The sequence below is a fragment of the Cryptomeria japonica genome, chromosome 7, assembly GCF_030272615.1.
Source record: "Cryptomeria japonica chromosome 7, Sugi_1.0, whole genome shotgun sequence".
NCBI classification, from domain to species: Eukaryota; Viridiplantae; Streptophyta; class Pinopsida; order Cupressales; family Cupressaceae; genus Cryptomeria; species Cryptomeria japonica.
In genome coordinates, this window is record NC_081411.1 from 471,046,924 (window position 1) to 471,070,974 (window position 24,051).

Below are 24,051 nucleotides of genomic sequence, written 5' to 3' on the forward strand. Positions count from 1 at the left end.
AGGGAAAAATAGTAAAACTCTGTGTGTGTATATGATTTGATGGAAACAAATATATTACATAGATATTGACATCTTTTCCTTTATATAGGGGGTTGCATTTATGATGAAGCATATATATTTAGTGGTTTAGATATTTGTGGTCATGAAGAAAAGGATATCATTTGTTAAAATCACTAAAAAATTGAACTTAGTCAATCACACCTTTAATAGATTTGAACCTTAATAAATGATATAATGAAGGTACATATTATCGTCCTCATCAATTATAATCAACCACTTAGACTATACTTAAAAAATTATATTCCAAAAATTCCTAAATTTTCTAAACAATATTTAATAAAAAATTTGAAGGAACCTCCCCCATAAAACGACACCCTCGCTATTTTAATTTAAATAAAAAATAAAGACGACTTCATGCAACAGCTCTAGTTTTAATCTTCTAGGTAGTAACGAAAAAGAAGCCAAAAGTTGACTCGGGAAGAGGAGCAAATTTCCTTATAATTATAGCTCTTCTGTTGTCCCCAAGCTTTGATTGCTTGGAAATAAGAACCCATTTCCTCGTGGTATAAATTGCGAAAATGCCACATAGACGCAGGCGCTAAATTAAGAAGCGGTGACTTGTTCTGCCGATTCTGGCAGGGCAAGTAGAAAATACCGGACGGCTGAATGATGGGTTTTCAACACTGGTTACTAATTTCTAAATCTTCCTCTGCTCTGTTTTTGTATTTGTTGTTATAGCAGGCGAGAGTATTTTGTATGGATGAATGAGGAGAGTTGTTATTGTGTACGAGATTGGTTCATTTGGATAAGTGGATGGCGACATGGAGTTGGGAATAAGATGGCAATGGCAAAGGAGATACAGAGGCAGAGGATAGTGCTCATCAGAAAAGGGAAAGGGAAGGGGAGAGGGAGAGGGAGAGGGATCGGGATCGGGATCTCCGTCTCGCTTCCTACCCTTACACTTTCGCTTGTGTGTGCAGCATTGCTGCTTCTCATGGCCTTCGTATCCCTTACACTCAGTCGCTTCCTTGATCAACATCGGCAGGCACAATTCCATTTTTATTATCCTCCATAATAGATAATGGAATGCAATCTCAAATGAAATATTGATGAAAATAAACGCAATATTTTCACCAAAAGATTTCTCTCATTATCACGAACTGTGAAAATCTAATATTTGTTATTGCTATTTAATGTTTTAACATTAACCTACTCACCTCTCTCCTTTCTACTTGATATTCCTTAGGCGGACAAGGTCTATACCAATCTCACTGCTCGCGAATTAAGAATCAAAGGATTGGACGATGTCCCTGTATGTATCATTTTCTTTTCCTTTTTCCCACAGTTCTTCTGTTTCATTAGTCATAGGGCTATATGATTGATTTATGGGAATTCGGATGCATAGTGTCAGGTTAATTTTCACAATTAAACCATGCAGTTGACTCAAACTGTGCAATTCAATCCCGATTAATCATAATTTAATTTGATACTCATTTGTAATCTTATTTTATTTTTCACAATTAAATTTTCAACCATTTCAAAATCAATTTTATTTTGTTACAATTAAGAGGGTAACCCCATTCGTTTATTTAAATTAAGCTAAATATCTTTATCTTTCATTCTTATCAAGTCTTAGTTAAGCCCATTTGCATTCTACTTCTCTATTTTCATTAATTTTCAGGGTATATAATGACAAAGTTCAATAATTATAAATTTTGCTAAACATAAACTAAAGGCAGACTAAGTTGTGTGTGCAGTGTCAGAAAATTATTGAAAAAAGATCCCAAAACAATGCCACGGATTTGAGAATATAACATAATAACACTCATCATCTTTTTTATTATACTGCAGACTGAAGGTGACCGTTCAAGAAAACATGTCTGGAGTTCAAGGTTTTCAGAGTTTTACTATGGATGTAGCGATCCAAGCTATCGATTTCCATGTAAGTTTGATCTTCCATTTATTTGAATCTCATAAGCGTACCTTACATCAATTACTAAATAACTTTAATGCCGACTTGACATTTACCTTTGAAGTGAAAATGCATCCGAATTGTTGTAAACCATATATACATTGACCAAATTTGGTCTAAAATAGCACCATTAACTGTTTTTCTCTAATAAGTCAATAACACTGTATATATAAACTAAAACGTGATCTTGCGTAATTACTGATACCTTCACCTGTAGGACATGTACACGAAAACTGATGCAATGTATATGTGGCAAAAATATTCCTGTTTCCTGCAATGCATTTCAAATGCAATGCACCATTAGGTTTGACCTTCACCCGCCTTTGCTTTTTGTATAATAGTGTCTTAATTTTTTTGGGTGCTAATACTATTATCAAGCATCTTTTCTTTATGTTTGTATTGCGTGTCTAATACTCCAAGAGGGTATGACTATTGTAGTATATAACTTGTTTGTGTCCTTTACTAAACTTTTGAGCAAGTGTTGTTTTGATGGATACTCAAATGAATGAGATGTAAGGTAGGTGAGGTCTAGTGTCATTGGGAGGTTAGAGGGTGGGTGTGGAGAGGAGGAATATTATTATGTTTTCAAAGATCTTTGCACAAAGAGGTGTTCAAATCGATTTATTGTTTTTCTTGAGGTCATTGATAGGTGTTGATAAGTGAACTCGGGGGCACAATGGCAAAAAGTTGAGTTTTCCTAGAATGATTGTAATTATTCAACTCCTTTAGGTGGCTACATGCCTATGATGGCTTTGATTTTCTTTGGGCAACAAATGCCATGCATAGAGACCGAATCTGAGAAGTTTGCTTGTATTTACTTTGAAAACTATTTTGTGCACAAGATCGTGAAAGATATGTATGGCTTGCTAATAAATTGTGGCCTAACCTCCGGTGATCATCTTGTGGATTTGTACTATTGGTGCAATACCCCACAAAAATGTTTCCAAAATAAATTCCCAAATTTTTTTATTTTATTTTTTAAACTTTTGACATTAATTCTGATAACTCATTTTAATTACCCTTGACATAAATAACATTTAATCACAACACACAGAATCACTAATAAATAATCACTCTCTCACACATTACATACATGTGATAGTAGCATCACATTCTCGATTTTTTTAGATTTAATTAGTTGGGGCAATCTATAGGCGTCCCTGCTTGACAAAATAAAAATTTCATTAATTATGCTACATGAACATCAATACACATATGATTGAGAAGCCACGGAAATGGAACAAAAAGACTATTGCCAAATATAACTCCTTGTCACCTTGTGGGGCAAAGCCATTGTCCATGAGCCAAAAACCTCCACAAACCATGCAACTTCCATTCACTAGAGAGCATCACATAGAAACCAGGCAGCACATCAAAAGATTACAAGACAACCTATATTTTGTTGAGTTAAAAGGATAAATAAAAAAGGAACTAATTTTACATGTTACTTGACAATTTAAAAGCTTACAAGATAAATTATCTAATCTATCACATCTATATATATATATCAACTTTTCCAATCCATGATCTCATAACCTTAATTTACTCAAATTCCTTTCCATTAAATAGAAAAGCACGACTAAACATAATTGCTACTTGATGACTATCAGGCATTCTTCAATACGGTTTGAGACTTTAACTTATTTTAAATTTGTTTACTAGGCTCAATCGAAAGATTTATCACAACACTTAATTTGAACAATGTCTACAATCCTTAGAGCTATGTCACATACTTTGTTTGCTAAGGATAACTTATACGAGTAAAAAAAAATTTAAATATTCTATACTAAATTTATCATGCTATTTATGATTCTAATCCATACATAATGTTGTGATTAATATTAGAAACTGACTCAATTGAGGTTTACAGATACCAAAAACAAATTCACTAATTTCAATGCAAAATCTTAGAAACTGACAACCAAAAACAAATTCACTAATTTCAATGCAAAATCTTAGAAACTGACTCAATTAAGTTTTACAGATACCAAAAACAAGTCAGTGGATAGCCAAATATAATAGGCTGAAACTGTAGCCTATCAAAACTTTCTTGAGAAGGTATGGATGACAATTACACTTAAGAAAACATGTTTTTTTGAAGAAGCTCCGCAAAAGGGTTGGAAGCCAGTTGATGAGCTGTAGAAACCACATTATGCATACTGTAATAACCTACACGGAACATTTAGACACACGGATGTAGGATTATAAGGTTATTGGTTAAACATTAGGTAAAAGCATTGATGAACATCAAAAGGGGATGACAAGCTCCTCCAAGACATTGTTGCCTCTTTTTTATCTTTTGTTCACACAGCTCCATATCAGTTACAGAATATAGACACGGAGACATATTTTTTAGTAACCCTTTTGTTATAAACCCAAAGGTCTGGAGGCTTGGGATTCCTGCCGGTTGTTCACATGAAGACCCTTCTGAGATATTTTGGTTACCTAGGGCAATTAGGTTACCATTGTTAAGGCATATATTCTAATTTTAAATTCTATTTTTCAAAAAATTTGGGTGAAATAAGTGGCTATCATGGTTTAAATGAGCTGCAAAAGATGTGACCTTTTCTTTTTAAATTTAGAGTAGACACCTATGTCAACTTTGATAGCCAATAGCTTCTTCAGTATTCATCAGAGGTATGCATTATGGTATTCTCTAAAATGAAATTCTAGTTCAAGCAAAACTTGGATCGACTATGTGGGGCTATCATAGTTAGACAGAGCCATGAAGGGCATGACCCATCCTTTTCCAAAATTGTAGTAGATACCGTATGTCAACTTTGATATTAAACAGCTTCTTCAATATTTATCACAGGCATGCACACACTCAAAAAAGCTTAATGGTGTATACTTTGCAATAAAATACATAGCAATTCCTTGTTGGAAACAAAAAGCTGTGGGCTTTTGAGAACCAATCTCAAGTTGTGGACTGGTGCTGAATGAAAGGGGCATTTTGCAAATTTGGAAAATATAGCTGGAAAAGCCTTGAAAGTGAACCAACCCATCTACAATAGTTGCTGTATAGAGAAGTAGAGGTCAGGTATGTGACAAGGGCAAAAATATGAGGAAAGTGGGGTTTTTTGGATTAGATATCAAAAAAACTTAACATAGCATCAGCAAAAAGACTGAGTTCAGCAGTAGCCGGGGCACCAATAGAAGGTGCATATACAAAATACACAGTTAATGGGCACCTCCACTATATCAGGGATGATTACAATTGATATACATATTTGTAGACAAAACTAACATTAAAACATACTAAGCATCAGCTAGGGAATTAAGATTTCAACGTCTGGTGAGCTGTTGTTTCCCAGTGGGGGGAGCCATGCCACCCAACCCATACTTCCTTCCTGCCACACTTCCACCCGGCCATCAAGTATATCTTTCTTATGAGGATGGGATGTGCGCTCATTGATCAGGTCAGCCTCCTCCTAAATGATCTCTATATGCATCTGTCTACGTTCCAATTGCCTCATGAAGGCCATCAAAGCTTGCTCAAAAGCTTCTTTACCTGGTTCGTCCCTCTCCCAACTGAATCCGTCTGATAGTTCACGGATGTACACCGTAGTGGCCACCTCCTTGATCCGTCTGTCAAACTTGTCCGAGTCGAGTTTAAGCACAATAGTAACTTGCATCGAAATAAAATGAGTAATGAGTCTCCTAAGAGACTCAGTGAGGTGCCTGGTATTGCTATTAAAGATGTCATCATTGCGATACTTCCATATGAGACAAAGAACTTCCAAAGAAAAACAAGACCAAAAGATATTTGCAATTCTCCCACAGCCCTTGATATAGCCTAGAATAAAATCTATGTAATCAAGAGAAACAGATTCTAAGTTAAGACCAAATAGTCTCCATATTTCTTTAGCAAAATGGCATTCAAAGAAGATATGTTTCACAGATTCAGGTACTTTGCATATGCTACAACTTAATAAAGCACCTTCCTTATTTTTTATGGGGAGTTTATTTAGCAGTAGGCGCCAACCAAAGAATTGTTTTTTGGTTTATTATGGGCCATCCAAAACCTACTCAGACAATCTTTCCAGGTCTTCGGTTCCCAGTTTAGGTCCCAGCAATTGTTAAGGTGTATAAAAATGGCATCAGTCTCAGTGAGTGAAGAGTATATGTATTTGGCTTTTAGGGAAGGGAGAGGCGTGCCATCAGTCCAGCAAAGTGCTGTCATGGGGGGGCGAGGGAGAGGGGTGCGGGAGGGGAGGAGAGTAGAGGATAATGCCATTCTAAGTATGTTATACATCCTGCTCTGGGAGTCCGGGATAGAATAGGTGAGTTGCAGCTCCTCCCACGATCTGAGTTGGTTATTTGTATACAGCTATTCAAAGTGTTTAATACCCCTATTATGCCATTTCAATGCAGAACAGCCTTGGAGAGTGGCCAACGGTTTCCCATTATGAAATAAATTCCACCATATTGATCTGTCATCAGCAATATTCCCCTGTTTAGTGCCATCAACTTTGATATTCACCAAGTGTCTCACATGTTCCCAGGCCTTCCATAAGGACTTGAAGATATCAGAACCAGCCGGAGCTACCTCAAACTGCCCCATAAGACTATCAAGTAGTGGGAGGTCCTTCCATTTCTTAGCCTTCTTAGGAACTAAACATATAATATTATTCCTTATAAGCACTTTTCATGGCTCATTACCTTCCATGGCCTTAAGGATCCACTTGGAAGCAAGGGCAATGCCTTGTAGTTTTAGGTCTTTCAACCCCATCCCACCATATAATTTATTCATAGTGCACCACTCCCAATTGACTGCATGTTGTTTCTTAGTACCCTTGCCATCTGACCATAAGAATTCCCTAATCTGCTTTTGGACATGATTAAATTGGTAGTTCTTAAATAGCTAGGCTAATGAGAAATAGATATTATATGAGGCCAATATTTTTTGACACACTTGGAATCTTCCAGCCAAGGAGAGAAAATTCTTATTCCACTTGGAGAGTTTCTTATCAATCTTGTTTCTTACCCATTCCCACATTTCTTTTAGATTTGGGAGGACAGAGAAGGGAATGCCTAGATATTTTACAATCTGTGTTGGGCCCAACCAATTGAGAGAGAACTTTGTAAGCCAACCTGGAGGGTTGTTATCCCAGCCAAGAAGATTAGATTTGTGTAAAACAATTTTGCTGCCAGATGCTAGACAAAATATATCAATATTTTTCATCAGGGCAGCAAGGTTCTCTTCCTCAAGCTTAATTAATAGTGCAGTGTCATCAGCAAATTGGACATTACAAATTTCCTCCTTGTTAGGTAATGTAATACCCCTAACAGGGGGAGTAGAAGAGGAGTCCTTAAGTAGGTAAAACATTGCATCAGCAGCTAGAACAAAGAGGGCAGGAGCTAAAGGGCACCCCTTCTGATGGATCTAGTAAGTGCAAAATTGGAGGACCTTAATCCATTGACTTCAACAACAGCATTGGCATCACATAGTAAAGTTCTGACCATATTACAAAATCCAGGGGGGAAGCCTAATGATTGAAGCATCTGAATGATATAGTCCCATTCTATCCTGTCATAAGCTTTCTCAAAATCTATGAGCAACATGGCTCCACTCTGCCCTGATTCCTTCGCCCAGTGCAAGGACTCCCAACATGTAATTAAGTTTTCTAGTATATACCGTCCTTTAACATACCCTGTTTGAGTAGTACTGACAATCTTAGGCAAGATTTTTTCCAATCTGCATGCAACCAACTTAGCTAAAATTTTGTAAGACACATTCAACAGTGTGATAGGTCTCCAATTTTTAATTAGGGTTTTGTCTCCTTCCTTGGGAATGAGCTTTATTAGACCCTGGTTAATATTCTTGCCTAAGGAGCCACTATTTATCGCCTCAGTGTATAGGGAGTGTAGATCATCAATAATCCATCCAATGTTTTCTTTGTAAAATTCTATTGGGAACCCATCAGGGCCGGGGGATTTATCATTGCTAAGAGCCAGGATAGCTCCCCTTATCCCTTCTTTTGTAATATCCATTTCAAGTATCTCACTATCCTCCTTGTTAATGAGTTTAGGGACTAAGGACATAATAATCTTTCTGGCATTATCCTGTTCCTCCCTACCTGGTTCAGTAGAGAATAGATTCTTGTAGAACTGGGCAAAGCATTCAAGAATTTCAGTTGGTTTAGATAGGTTTTTATTCTGATCCCAGATAGAGTCAATTTTTTCTTTGGCTTGTTTCATTTTAAGAATATGAAAGAAGAATTTGGATCCTCAATCTCCAGTATCTAACCAATTCAATTTAGCCCTAGCTCTCCATCCTTTGATTTTCTGATTCTGCAGTCTTCTAAGATTGGTCTTGACCCTAACAAGCTGGTTGGTGAGTGATATATTCTCAGGGTTCCCTTGGAGTTCCAGTTTAGCCACTTGGAGGGCATTGTGCAGTTGTAACTCAAAGGCTCTGGCATCTTTTGCCTTCTTTTTACCCACAACTTGACAGAGTGAGGTCCAAGTTTTAATATTCTGATTCCATCTGTCTATGTTGGACATTTGGGAATTACCATATTTATTAAACATTTTGACCAGACACAGGGCACATTTCAGGTCCTCATCCTTTAAGAGACTAGTGTTCATTCTAAAGTTCGAGCTAGGGTTTGGTGGGGACACCCTTTTATCAGTTAGCTTTAGTCCTATCATAATAGGATGATGATCTGAAAGTGTATATGGTATGACAGCATACTGAACTCCCCCATCATTTTTAATAATTTCAAAGAAGTCTTTGTTGAAATAAAATCTATCAAGCCTACAGTAGACTCTTTTATTATACTGTTGATGGTTACACCAAGTGTACCATATTGATTTATACTCACCCTTCTTTCCTGCTAGAGGATCAATCAATTTCATCTTGTTAGTCATCCTCTCTCACTGCAGTCTCTCAGCACCCTTCCATTCCACCTTATTACCTCCCTGTTTATCTTGAGCATTTACTACCATGTTGAAATCCTCTCCCAGGAACTAGGGGATATCCTCCAAGTTAGCAATCCATTCCCACATATTTGCCCTTTCCCGGTAGTCATTGGAGGCATAAATTGAGCATATGCCAAAGGTGGAGTTGCCATTCTGAATGATAGCCCATACTGCCCTTGCACAAGGGGATTGCCCCCATTTTTCCACCTTATTAGCCCAGTTAGGGTTTAATAAAATTGCAGCCCCTCCTCCTCCTTTAGGGTGGTTGGTATATAAGGGAGTGGCCTCCCTCCAAATGGATTTTAATCCAACCTCTAAGGTGAAACCCACTGATTTTAACTCCTGGAGCATAAGACAGTCAATATCTTTGTGCATATTTAGAAATCTTTTGACCACATATTTTCTATCAGGAGCCTCAAGGCCCTTGATGTTCCATGAGATGGCTTTCAACATTAGGAGGGTTGTTCAGTAGTATCCATCGGGGACTTAAACCCCTCGAAGCACTTAGGCCAATCCTCAGGATTAGAGAGGTGACTGGCATCAAAGGCCACTGTTGAGAGTGGTCTACCTCTTTTTTTCCTTAGTTCAGAGAGCTGTTCGGGTCCCATTGATTCCTTCCTATCTGATGCCTCCTTAGATACCTTAGGAGATCTTTTCCTTCTTTTTTTCTTGGATTTATTTTCTGATAAGTCCCCTTCCCCATTATTAGATCCAAAGTCAAAGATTCTAGAATCTGAGGAGAATGGCTTATCCCCACCATTGTTGTTAACCTCACATTCATCAGGTTCCACACAGGGTCCAGTGCCAAGATCATCCTCAATGGCTTGGTCGGAAGGGGGGATGGTCAGCCCCAAAACCCCATCAATGTCACCTGATGCTAATTCAAGGGGTGTGGTAGGGTTTTGTGTCCCCTCCCCCTCAACCTTGGCCTCCAAGGGAATGTTTGACTCGGCAGCTATGGGAGGGATGTTCTTTTCCCCAAGGATGTCCCATTTGCCCCTACATTCAGCCCCCGGACTTATAGTGCAAATGGCATTGGTGGTATCTTGAAGATCACCATCATCCCCTTCGATCAACTCATGGAGGAAGGGCATGGTACTGGCCTCAATTTCCTTTTTCTGATTACTTAAAAACATTTCGAGTTGTTTTCTGTGTTCTGCAACAATTTTCAGCTTTTCAAGGACAATTTGCTGTGCATTTTGGGTCCTGGGTCCACCAATGTTAGTGGGGAATCCAACCACTTCAGGTTCCAGTGAGCTGGGGACATTGGTGGCCAAGTTGGCCTCTTTTATGGCCTTCTGGTATTTAGCCAAACACTCAGCAATCGAGGGAGGAGCACTGGGTGGGTTAGAGCAGCCTTGAGGGTAATAGCTAGTGGGTGGGGGATCAGTGGCAGGTGGGGGTGGCGGATCGGTATGGTTAGATTGAGAGTGGATGGAAGGCGGAGATTCAGTGTGCAATGGGGGGGAGTAGGGTTAGTCTGTTTAGGGTTCGAGGGGGTTTCGGAGGCAGAGTGTCTAGAATGCCGAACAAAGGTATTCTTGGAATGGGCGGCCTTGTTCCCCGCTAACAGAGGACAGTTTTTGAGGAAATGTCCACTTCTTCTGCACTTATGACAAGCATTAATTCTTCCCAAATACTCTAAGGGACATGAAAATAACTGGTTTTCAATGTACATATCAATTATAGAGGGAAGAGCCGAGCCAGGATTGAGGGCAATAAGCACTCTCGCATCCATATGGGGTAACAGGGCAGCAGAAGAATCGATTTTAATCACTTTACCTAGGGGTTCGATAATTTTTGAGATACAATTCCATAAAAAAAGCGGCACATTTTTTATAATAACCCATTTAGGGTTAGACAATACCATGACTTCCTTGTTACATGCAACAGGGTTCCAAGGAACAGCCCTAAAACAAGAGTTTCCAACATTCTAGAATTGTTTTTCTAGCACTTTCTTCTGTGTTTCTTTATCATTAAAAAAAAAAAAGAAACAATCCCTTTTGTAACATTCTACAGAACGAAAAATGAATGCCAAGCTTTGAAAACCAGACATCTGAAAACCATCTATTCAAATACTGCCTAGACGGCATTCTATCTACATCAAGGGCTGCTAAAAAAATCGTAGAATCCCTAAGTCTAGAAATTTCCTTAGAAATACATTCTACCATGGAAGAATTAGGTTTAATGACAACTTTAGGTGCCGAGGCAACCTCACCTTCTTCATGGGTCTGGCTTGTTGCTGCATCTTGGAAGACCTTCGACTCAAATCTTGCATCCTTCGGGAAGATGGTGCAGTGCCCTTCAACCGCCTGTCGGAACGATTTCTTCCCTTCTGCGTTGCCTTGGTTATTTTTCTTTCCTTCTGCGGTGTTTAGGTTGGATTTATTGCCGACCCCAACCTTATTTTTCTCCATTAATGGAGACACGAGGCGAATTGAATGCAGGGGGCCTCCCGGTATGCCTGGGAGCCCCTGGCCAGAGAGCCGACCTGCTTCCAAGGACTGTTCGTATTCGTCCTTGGTTGCAGAGCCAGCTTTTTCAAATCCTCACAAAAAAAGATTTCCTTTAATCGGAAAGTGGGGTTCACATAACAAGATGAAGGTTAACATCCCATGTACTTCTATTGGTTTGATATCCTCACACCTATCTTTCTTTTCTGTTTGAAGTGATAATATTTATGATATAATGATGCATCATGCTGTTATAATAAATGAGAGGACACTTATTTATAAATACGATAATGAAAAGCTATATCATATGCTGCTTGCTGAAGAACTTGATTATGAGATGCGCATTGTATGATGATCCGCACAAACCATTAAGTTTTTGATGTGCTTAATTAAGTTTGGTTGCACGGTCATGGTTGCATGATAGGTGTTATGCATATGCCTCAGAGACCATTTGAGAGTATTAGATGGTGAGGATAGGGATTAGTGATTGCATGCATGATTTTTGGAATAAAGTGATACTGGCTTATGGTTCATGAATCCTCTTAAATACTGCTTACTAATGGTGACAACACACCTTATAACCTTTCTTGACTAATGATTGTATTGGAATGAAGATCAATGCATTTGTTTATATTATATTCCTTTTAAATTAAGAGGGCTTATCCTCATGGATTATGACCTTGTGCAGGAAGTTTAAACTGACATTTTGATTTTTTTTTTAAGGCTTCCAACCATTATTGCTGTTTCCAGCCACCACTTCTTTTGTGTACAAGCATATCCCAAACATTCATTGCCGACAATAGTAGTTGCACTGGCATATCACTCTCCTAGCAGGGAGAGCTCACTCATTGCACAGTACACAGCACTGAGCACCCTTAAATATGTATGTTTGCACACAGATTCTACTATGTTTATGTGCAGGTATAAACTGAGACAGTTTTATGAACATCATATCATGGAAACATGCCATAAACATACAAGTAACCATCATAAACATGAATCAACTGGATTAGAAATGGAACGAGATTCATGATGCATCTATCGTAAACCACCTCATATATTATATTAACTGCCATTCTGAAATGAGGATTACCTTTCTCCTATCCCCCAAATCTTTCATATTAAATCGTAATCACATCAGACATGGTCCAACCATGAATAGATCTTTTTCCGGCATTTCTGTCAATCAACGGTCTGACCCAACTGCTAAGGTTTCTTTTGACTTGCCACTATCCCCTCTCATATTCTTTCTAGGCCGACCATAGCTCTAAAATTCCCTCATGCATGCAGATCATATGTGCAGGAATGTTACATCTGCAATAACAATGGCAATCAACACTAGCCTGCTCCAACTGATACCTATGCTAACACCCAAAAATAACTAGAATTGCCATACAGCTGGAAAGTGGAATTGAATATCTCGAGGGTTGACCTCTTTCTAATAGGATTTTGGTTCTTGGCTCTTAAGAAAATTGTGCTTGAATCATGCATTGTCTTTTGAAGTAGTTATATTCACTTTCACTTCCATTATTTGTATGGGGGCAATCTTGGCTTTGGAGGCAGTCTTTCTTGCTCTGGTGCGCAAATACCATATTCTGTGCCTCTGCACATGGCTCTGTGCTATTGCTTCAGACTGCACATCCATCACCAGCACTGTTGTCTTTAGGCACATGAATGCTCAATACTGTACTTCATCTCCTGCACATACCGATTTAGATGTTGGCCAAAATTCAAAAGGCTTGGTGGTTAACAGACCCATTTTGGGTTCTTTGTCAGAAAATTTGTGAAGCTACAAGACGCCATATTTACTTAAAGAATTTTAAGTACAACTCAAGTACATTAGGAATCACAAATGTTAGTAATGCAAGTAGTTATCCCTTAGCTGGTAGATGGATGCCCTAGCTATTGCAAGCAACAAATACGGAGTAATTTTGTGGACTCAGTGACCCTTTTTCCTAGGGTTTTGAAATAAAATCAGATCTTGTTAATAATAAACAAATTGACAAAGAGGCTGGATTTCATCTGTTTCATATGCATCAAGAGTAATCACCAACCTGATATTTTTTTTAATGCTTATGGTTATTCTTTGGAATAGTGAGTGCACACCTCTCATAGATTGATAATATCTTTTGATGTGCAGCTGCTACAGTTGATACAAAGTCCAAGCGGTACTTAATGATTGCAGCCAGTGGAGGACTGAATCAACAAAGGACTGGAGTAAGATTGTTATCTGAATCTGCAAAACATAAGACCATTGTTTGCTTTTGTTGTTACATAAGTTAGTCTTTAAATGCATATATTTACATGCTTGTGTTAATGCATTTTGAATAGGTTTTTCTAGCTACAAGTTTTTTGAAGTTATCGCCGTAGTTTTCCCCTTTTCTGCTTGTCATATATGATTTTTTTATCAGTCTGTGCTGAAGCTCTGCAAACTTTTTGGGGTGGCATGGCCACACCCTGTCTTGGGAGTTGCTGACTTTGCATGTGTAAGCCCGGTGGAGATTTATGTTGGCCTCATTTTCTGTTGTAAAGTGTTGAAGATTTGTCAATCACCCATGGGTGGGCACTGTTCCAACTTGATAAATTGCAGCTTTTCACCCCAGGCTAAAAAAGTGGGTTGGACAACAGGGGTCTTTCAGAATAGTTTCTATTGTTCTAGGTGTATAGGAGAAGTTTTTTAAGAAGTATTTACAGTCAAGAATAGGATAGGGAATATTGAATTTGTGAAAATTTTGATAGAAGTATTGTAAGCAGATACCAACCATTAGGTTGCGATTCACTTTGGATAGTACTACGTTTCTTGAAGTAGTCTTTGTGATGCTTCTGAAGTCACATTTGATGGCTTAGTGATAAAACTGATTAGTGCTCTATTTTATTATGTAAAATCTTTTCAATATAATCATGGAATGTTGTAGATCATTCATAGTCACGAAAAAAGTTGTCTTCTATTTGATGTATACTGAATTCTTTGAGTTCTAGTACAGATGAATTTGCAGCTAGATTGAATAGGTTCCAGAGTTAAATTCTTGTTTACCTATGTAAGGTTCACATTAAATCTTTGCTTGTTTTGATTCTTGATATTGTTTTCCAATGGGATATATACTGATGACAAGATGGTCCAATTGGTCCTCTCTTTCTTTTCAATCATTCTGTAAGCATCATATGTTATGATCTAATAAGTATGCAGGAGCTTAGTGATGCTAATCAAGGTCCAATCTTTAGAGAAAAAATTTGTATTGTTTGATCATTTTAGGAAAGCTTTTCATGTCTGGACTGTTTCAGGTTATGGGTGTTGTGAGTGCCAAAAACTGAGTATATCTTCTGGGAATTAACTGTTTTCATCTTTAGTCACCGTATAATTTGAATTCTATCTGCTTTGTTGAGATCGTTGGTCAGCTAAAATGGCAAGCTAGTGCAATGGGTAATTAGTGACAGTCTTTTGGGCTGTCCCTGTACATGTTATATTTGTTCCTGTATGGGGATCTCTGGGAAGACTATTGGTCTTGTACAGACCAAAGTGTGGAAGAATTGCCCACTCTTGTTAGAAGAGTTTGGTTTTGTAGTTTGATGATGAATCCCTCCTGGTTGCATAACCTAACTTTGTTACCTAGGGTTAGCCTTTGGTATGTGCCCTCTAGAATTGCAGGATGTGGCTTGGAACACCAACAAAATGCGAGACTCAAGGAGCACAAGGAAAGTGGGCTCTAGCAACATAGGGCGTGGAGGTTGCATAAAAATGGAGCATAGGAAAGAAAGGAAGAAAACACAAATGTAAAACACACTAGAGTGCAACAAGTTGTTGGTGGGAAAGTTGTATACATGTAATGCAGAATGTGAGGAGTTCAAATTTGAAAAAAAGGTATAAATTGGAGTAAAAAATGGATTCAGAATAATGCAAATGGAGATTGAAGCACAAAATGAGATAAAAGAGAAAAATACAGTGAGATAGAACTGGTTTGAATTAGGGTTGCATACTTGAGTATTCTAGTGACAAAATAAATAAGGAAGTGAGCAATGGGCCAAGTCAAGCAAAGATCATCCAGGACGATGTTGAGGAGGAAGCAGAAATGAAAACCAAGCTAAAGAAAGGAAGGAAAGGAAGAAATCATTGTTTGTAACTTTCAACCTACCATTGATGAATTAACCATTAGATGTGCCTACCGCAGAGATGTTGGAAACTTGCCTAGAGTGTCATGAGATTGATAAATTCAACCATCTGGACATTGTGTCTGTGTACAAGGGTTTTGGAGAATCCACAGCGATGGTGCATTGCATGCTAATATGAGTGAGGATGAGTGACAAGAAATGGGCACTATCCTTTGTAGCAATAATGTGATACATTTAAGTAGCCCTAAGTAGGCCGAGGGAGATTTCAAACATGAGTGACAATATAGTCCAACTTGATTCCACCATCATTGACCATTATTTGAAATAGCTAGGAAATAAGGAAGTGCTTTCAGATGATGATGAATTTGAAATTGATCTAGCAGTGATCATGAGTTTGATGGGAGAGAAGTGACCTAGATAAAAAAGGTGAAGCCTCATAAGAAATACAAGGTACCAACTGCAGAAGGACACAAATGGAAGGCCAAGAGAAAATATTTTAGTCTGAGTATAAGTGATGAAGTGCAAGCGAAAAAGAAGGCCATAGAAGAAAAGAAAAGGAAAAAAGAAGTTAGAGCACTGCATAGAAAGGCAAGGAAAAGGCCTTAGGAGTAGGTAGTAATTGAAGAGTGGGACAAAGAAAAATAAGCAGATAACGTGCCAAAGAAGAGAAAGTGAGGAAATTATGCTGCAGGCCCAATCACCACTACCACAATAACCACAGCAATCATAAGTTCAAGCTATAGGGGAAGGACAAGTAAAGAAGCCTAGGGTGGAGATCCAGTAATCCCATGGCAGCCAAGCCCAACTTTGGTTGTGGAGGAAGGGGTGCAAGAAAGGGGAGATGAAGATAAGGTTGAGGATGCATAGAAGGAGAAGGGTCTGAGATGACACTTGTGCAAGAAACGAAGGAGTCCAAAGTGGTGACATGCGACCACAATCAAGAGGAACTAATGATGGACTCTTGTGCAAGTGTTAGTAAAGGAGAAAGACATTGAGGACCTATGCATGAAGGACTAGGAAATTGAGGAGTGTTGGATTCAGCTGTGAAAGATGTGTATATGTGCTTCAACAAGTTACTGCTTAAGGATCTCTTGACTGGGAGGATCATGTTATAGTTTTTACCTTGAGTTGCTTGGCTAGTGTTCTCACAGTGATGCCACGACCATGACAGTAACAAATTTATTTTCATGTGCAACGGAGATATCAACATGGAGATGGCACAATTATTTAGAAAAATAATGCCCATTTATGTAGGACTCACTAGACTTCTTTGAGATTAGCACCTAGTTAACTATTTGAGACATGTTTGAGTTCTTGATGTAACTTAGTCTCAACTAATTTGATTAGTTGTTAGTTGTAGGCTTGGTTTATTATTAGTCAAACTTGTTGATCAATTTGTTAAATTGAGTTTCACTACAGTGATTTGTAAGCTTGATACCTAATCTAGTTTCTTTTAGTTAGGTTCTTAGTGAACTTGTCTATTTAAAGTCTACATATTTCGTAATGTCTAATTTTTAAAGTTTGGAGCTCTCACATTGTTTTCTTATTTCAGATTTAATGAGGAGACACTAGTTTTGAGAGTTCAATATTGTCTATTTGCTATTCATATTTTCAGCAATAGGTGTTTGTAGATTAACTTATTCGGATATTGGTGAGCTGGAGGATTTCAGCAGGTGTGATGCCTTTCCTTTAGTGTTTGATGTGACATGGACCTATGAGAGGTTGTAGGATGGGATCCCCTATGTGCTCCAGTGATTGGAGCGTTGTTCTACACATGTGTAGGTTGCTGATCTGAGTTATTTCTATCTAATTTGATTGGTTTTAGTGTGTTTTAGGAGGTGCAAGTATGACTAGTTTCAGTCTTAGAGTGTCACTTTCTAGAGGGTGTTTCTAAATTTACATCATGGAAACGAAGATTGTAGATGTTATCAGAGGAGATTAATCTTTGGACTTTTGTGGAGACAAAGGTTGCAACTCGTATTGACCTTTCTCAATTGGTTGAACATAATAAGAAGTCAGCCAAGGCGAATTCAATCATCCTAGATTTGGTGAAGGACCATAATGAGATGTATGATGCACTGATCACTTTGTAACAGTTGTAAACATTTCCTGTAAGATGTTGGTAATGAACAAACTCAATGCCACACACATGAGCGATATAGACATAGTGGTTGATTAGCTTATGAAAATTATTGAGCTTCAAGATCAACTTGTTGCAATTGAGCTGAAGCTGGAGGATGATGAGTTGGTGGCCATAGATATAAATGGGTTCTTTACATCTTGGAATTCATTTGTTCGAGTTGTTTGTGTTGATAGAAGCCTTCCACTCTTGAGAAGCTCTGAGATTATTTTATCCAAGAAGAGACTAGACTAAAGACTATTTCAGCCAAAGTGGAAGATAGCTAGATGCTAGCCTTTATCAGGAAATGAATTAAGGTAAGAAGGTGAAGGAGGATTTCAGTTATTCTCAATAGGGGAAGAAAGATTTGAACCATATCAAATGTTTAATTCTAAAAAGCCATAAGAATGACCACTTGGCTTCTTTGTGTCCTCAAAAGAAGAGGAAGGGCAAGTAGTAGTAGCAACAATTTGTAGGGAGTTGTAAAGATTTGGTAGTGGAGGAGCTATCATCTAGGTTTGAGACAACCTTCTCCATGGTGTCATGCCTATACACTTAAATGGTGGTATGTTAATGATGGAGCTTTGAGAGACGCAACCTTGAATAAGAATGCTTTCTTCTAACTTAGTAACAAGAATTGAGACACAAAGCTTGATGAGGATGCTTGGTCCTCTAAGTCTTAGGAGACCCCTTTGTGATAAGGAGGGTAAACAAATATCTTTTTAGGGTGTTGACCTTTAGAGTACAACAATTCAAAATGTAGTTTAACCATGTTCTTTTGCAAAAGCAGATATTTTAGGACAATCAAGAAGCTTTGATGTATTACTTAGATATTGTAGGAGGCATAGTAACAAGTAGGAGCATTGAAAACTCATTTCTTAGTGATTGATTAGTGGTGGTTGTACATGGTGATTGATTCTAAGTGATTGTACAAGATGAAGTAGGCAATAGATGAGAGCAGAGAGAAGTGCATGACTATATTTATTGTAGAAGGGTTCTTCTAGAGAGAGGGAGTTGACTATGACGTGACATTTCTCTAGTTTTGAGATACATTCTGATGATGTGGTTTATGCACAATGCAACACGGAATAAAATACTAAGTATTCTATCCTCTCTTGAACAAAATCACCTCCTATGCTAAACTTCGTGATCATAGGAGGTGACTCCAAGGTTCCGAATGTCAGGTCTTGACGTGCTCTTGGATGGATTCAATGATTGTGATGTGATATTGCTGGACTCACAAGGCGACTTACGTTGAATCTTGAATGCTTGAATGTTGCTGGAACGTGGGATTTTACTTAACTTAAAAAATAGCAAAAGGATAAAGGGTGGAGAAAGCTAATCTAATCCTAGGAATGCAAGAGCAATGGGCAATCTTTGGTGAAACTCAACTAGATTTTGCTTTGTCATGCAAAGCAACAACTCCACAAAGTTTAGTGCAATCTTCTAAGGTAAGCGTAAGATGTTCAAATCACTAACACGAGCATGGACACCATCAAGATGATGCATGTCAATGAGGAAGTAGCAATTGGCTAAGATGGATCCAGTTGACTACGCAAGACACTTTACAATCAGCAAGGTGTTAGTAGTATGCATGCATGAATTTTACCATTGATCATGCACAAAATTCTTCCATTCATCTAAACAACATGAAAATTAAACGAGAAGTAGAGACCATGCAAATTGCTGAATCAACATATGAATTTCACCATGTCTTCAATGAAGTTTACATGCTTCTTACAACAAAGTCTTGGCAACAATCTTTGCCTTCTTTTTCTACTCTATTCTAACTATTTGCTTGCTAGCTACTATTAACTATTAACTATTCACTATTAGCCTTTACAAATGAAGAAGTAGAGCCTTATATAGTGCTCTCATTACAATGAATGGCTTAGATTGACCCACAATCAATGGCCAAGATCAAAAGATAAAAACCCTAATTAGGGTTTGTGTCATGTCCTCGACTTGATGTACAACTGTCTTGCCCCTGCGTCAATTACATGTTTCCTTTCACTGTGAATATTATTAATAGAAAATAGGAACATCGTATGCATTTGGTCAATGCCGTGTAAAGGATGACACAAATTAATTAGCACGTGTTAAATAGTAGCATATACGATCCATCAAGATAATGGATTAACCAAACAATTTGTTAAGAATAACAAATAATTAAGTTGCAGCAGTTGAGAAGATGAGGAGATGCCACTCCTCAACAAAGAACCCCACCCAAAAGCCACACCTTCACCAAGTAAGGAGTATATGAAGAAGACATGGGGAAGATATGTCATTACGTATTAGAATAATATCGATCAGAAAGAATAATAATAATGCAAGCAAGGTTACAATCATTCGCACAACAGTCTGATTTCTATGATAATTTATTAATTTATTGTGAATTGAGAATATGCATTAGCAGATCCAAAGGAGCATAAAATAAATATATATAGAGATTGAAATTGCTGTCTAAGACAAACACCAAACTGTAAATATTGTTAGTGATAATTCGATTAATTTGTAATCTAACCGATACCTGGAATGCACAGTTTATTATCATATGACAGCGAATTAATTAAGAGAATGATCTGTGGCTAATAGATGTGAAAGGGTGCAAGGAAAGTGGTGGTTATGAACAGCCAAGAGTCAGGTCTTTTGCAACATAACTTTCATTGCCATTGGATAGTATATAAGACCATCGTTCCAACTGCAAGAAAGGGAAGCGATAAATCTGGCTCTCAAACATTCAGTGAAATTGATTTATTGCTGCAAATAACAAACGGCTAAGGCCGGGGGGAGCTTCTATGGATATGCCATGGGCAAGAGATTGGAGATTGGATAAGAGGAAAGCAAAAACACAATCTTCAGCAGATCGAAGGCATCACTTATACCAGCAACCAAGCATCAAACACCAATCATATTAGTTAAGTCTGCAGAAGCAGGGATTGAGGTACGTAGCAGCCTTATATGATAGGTTATATGATACATATCTATAAGTAAATATTTGATACAATCGATCCAAACTGGATATGTTTGTAAATACAATAGCATTATTTATTTAGATTTATTCCACATGAGATGTATGCACTTGAAGAAGTGGTTCAATCTGTTTGCTGCATCTTGTGGGAAGAGGTTTGAGGTGTAATCCATGGCGATGGGGGGCTCACAAGTGGTCATAAAGACCCTTGGAGACAAGGAATCAGATTGCACTCTCCATGCCAAACTCACAAGATGCTGTGTATGGGTAATGGGCTTGAAAGGTAAGCAACATGGGCTGCCAAGTCTAGCAAGGAGGTTAGAAGCAACCATTCATTGGGCTTGGTAGACAATGGATCCACGCAACCCCTCTCATGTCTCATATATCAGTTTCTATCTGTTTTTGCATTAGAATGAATTAGGTCTATTTATAATTAAACATGTATGTAGGTGTTTGCTTTTCTTTTTGGGTATAGGTTGTCCTCACAAGACTACACTCATCTAACATAAGGTATGCCTCAAACCTTAATCCTACTTATGTCATTCACGATTTCTTGATTAAGAAATAATTACATTTTACTGTTGAAATAATGATTTTATTCAGATAATAAGAATAGTAATTGTCTCCTAATTAACCAATTTTAAGCCATAAATATATTAAAATAGATTAATTATTGCTAAGCAAGCCTACATCTAGTAGGGGCATTACAATTTGTTACACCCATTACAAAACATTTAATGCTTGATCAATGATAGATTTACAATAAAATGGACACATGTCCTTCATTGAATATTCAATTGATAGATGATGAGGGTAGGTGCATCGAACTCTGTGCCCACATGTGGTAGTTATCCTCTTTGATGGATGAGTCAGGTACATTGAATCTGGATGCCTTAGCTTGAAATAATGTGATTGGATAAATGTTGATGGAGCGCCACCTCAGCTAGCTGTAACTCATCACAAGTTGAAGGTGACTGAGGCATAACTCTTGATGCTCAACATTTCCAAGTGCTTGCAGTGAAGAATGGGGTGATGGTAGGAGATACTCCCAAATTGCATTATCTCCTTGACTTGATCAACTCTGCCTTGGAGCTTCCATATTTTGGATTTCCAGAGGAAATTCAAGATTGTGCAAAATTTTTTCCTTGAGTGTTTGATCTTCCTTGTACAATGTTGTTGTCTTCATGCGGTGAAAATCCTTCATACTAAGCCTGGAGTTTTCTTGTACTCTCCTTGATCTCTTCTACTTGCCTTGTAGTGCTTTCAGTTTGGTGACCCTATCCTTGTGCTGCCCTTGCATGAGCTTGAGACTTGAAGTGTTGCAATGTCTTCCTTGGGTCCTCATCTTTGCTTATGTGGTGAAATCTTGATGTTGTATGTGAGCTGATGAGCCCTCATCTTGGAGCTGATCCTCATCACTCGTTGCTAAGTCCAACCATAGCTTGAATCGCTTTCTCTAGCTTGCCTTAAGTGTTTTGTGTTTGATCCTTCGAGCCTTTATTCACCCTCTTGCATGTGAGTGATGTTCCTTCCACGCCTTGAAGTCTTGACCCCCGTCACATTCCTTTGCATGTTCATCCCCCTTGCATCAAACCTGGAAACAAACATAATTTGAATTAAGCTACCTAGTTTTAGTATCAAATTTAATGAGTGCACAATCTTCTTACCATGGTCTGGAAATTCAACAGAGCAGAAGCAAGAACATGAAGAACACTGTGTGGAGAAAGGAGAAAGAAGAGGAGTAACATAGAACTTTAGTAGAACATAGTGGCATTTGATTGGTCCAATTGGTCTTGAAAGATAAGAAAAGATGCAGGGAGATGACCAAGGAGAGTCATGGGCTCCACTGAGATCAGAATGCACATCCATTGAAACATGGAATGAATTGACTTAGCTAGTGGAGCATCACGCGGATCATCCAAATTTTGAAGTGTGATGTGGGTCATGTGGGATGGTGTTATGTTGCATTTATAGTTTCATTATCCTTCAAGGGGGAATGATAGTGAGCAGGTGCGAGAAAGATAGAAGAACTTTTCCCTGGCAGTATGGGAAGGAAAGATTAAAAAAAAGCTACAAGCAAATGCAGCAATGAAGTAGGTACCCTTATGAACCACATGGAGATCAAAATGGCCTCCTTGATGTAACATCATTCCACTTAAATGCCAATTGGTGTCTTAATAAACCAAACATGAGGTAATAGATACTTTAGGACCTTTGTAAGTGAACATGGCATGGTGTGTCAGAGTGATCCAAACTAGATGCTGTCTGATGGCAAGTTCTTTCATGATTTTTTGATTGAAGGAAAGAGTATGAAGGTCAAAATGTTCTGTAGCATATATATAAATAAGCATTATGATAGTTTTGTGATTATGGCCATTCTATGTAGGATATAAGTTACAACTCAACAATATTATAGATTTCTTTTCAGGTAGATTTGTAACCAAGTGGAAAAAAAATTGTTTAATCATTGAGAATAATAATAACAATTAGCCATAGCTCGTACCAGCTTTGTCTAAACATTAGTACAACGCTTTGTCTAAACATTAGTACAATAGTATTTGTGGATAATAAGGAAAAATGATGTAGTGGAAAAGTGCATTCGCAAAATGGTGTCTCCATTACAACTGTTCCCCTTATATAACAGTACATGTATGAAAGGATTCATTCTCTCTTAAAATTTATGATACAGGTTGCATGTGTAAGATATCTTAGAGGAATTATTATATAAAGGCTGTTTCTAGGCAGGTTTCTGGAAGAAAATGGTCACTCTCTTAATTGTCTCTACTGTTTAGTGATACAATTTTCACATTGATTTTGTATGTTAGTAAATGTATGTATTTTAATTTTATGCATAAATAGCTTTGTGAGCTGTTCTTTGTTTTGCTGACTACAAAATCATATTTTTCCCTGGTGAATTATGTGCAGATAATAGATGCAGTGGTCGTGGCTCGAATGCTGAATGCTACTTTGGTTGTTCCAAAATTGGATCAGAAATCCTTTTGGAAAGATAAAAGGTGCAAGTTTGTGTGTTGTAATCTCTTAATGATGGGGTCAATGAACATCATTAACAGATTTTGATGTATCGTCTTAACCTAGACATTTTGTTGATCTGCAGCAACTTTGAGGAAATATTCGATGTTGATTGGTTTATATCTTCACTCTCAGATGATGTTAAGATTGTCAAAGAGCTCCCTGAAAATATTAGAAAAGAGGTGGGAAGGCCAACAAAATTGCGTGTCCCCAGGAAATGCAGTCGGCATTGCTACGAAAGTCGAGTACTTCCAGTGCTTCTCAAAAGGCATGTATGTATGCAGGATAGTTTATACAAACTTCTATGGCGGCTCTGCAAATAGATTGATTCTTGATGCCTAGTCTTATGGCATTGGGACTTATGTCTTGAATATGTCTTGATTGCTGATTTGAATTAAAGATTTACATGATTCTATGAGGAACATGGAATTAGATTCATAAGAAAAGTTTGCTAGTTATGCTTGATCTATCCTCT

The 24,051-nt window shown here is 37.9% G+C and overlaps 1 protein-coding gene across 1 annotated transcript in view; it reads left to right on the forward strand.

Annotated features, from left to right (window-relative positions):
• Window positions 1-492: 492 nt before the first annotated feature.
• Window positions 493-24,051, forward strand: part of LOC131065726 (protein ROOT HAIR SPECIFIC 17) — a 59,315-nt gene continuing 35,756 nt past the window's right edge. Inside the window, exons 1-6 of the mRNA XM_058000332.2 lie at window positions 493-1,045; window positions 1,247-1,312; window positions 1,852-1,942; window positions 13,490-13,566; window positions 23,472-23,560; window positions 23,662-23,848. Of these exons, the coding sequence (XP_057856315.2) occupies window positions 761-1,045; window positions 1,247-1,312; window positions 1,852-1,942; window positions 13,490-13,566; window positions 23,472-23,560; window positions 23,662-23,848 (795 nt within the window). The 5' untranslated portion in view covers window positions 493-760. The remainder of the gene's footprint in view (window positions 1,046-1,246; window positions 1,313-1,851; window positions 1,943-13,489; window positions 13,567-23,471; window positions 23,561-23,661; window positions 23,849-24,051) is intronic.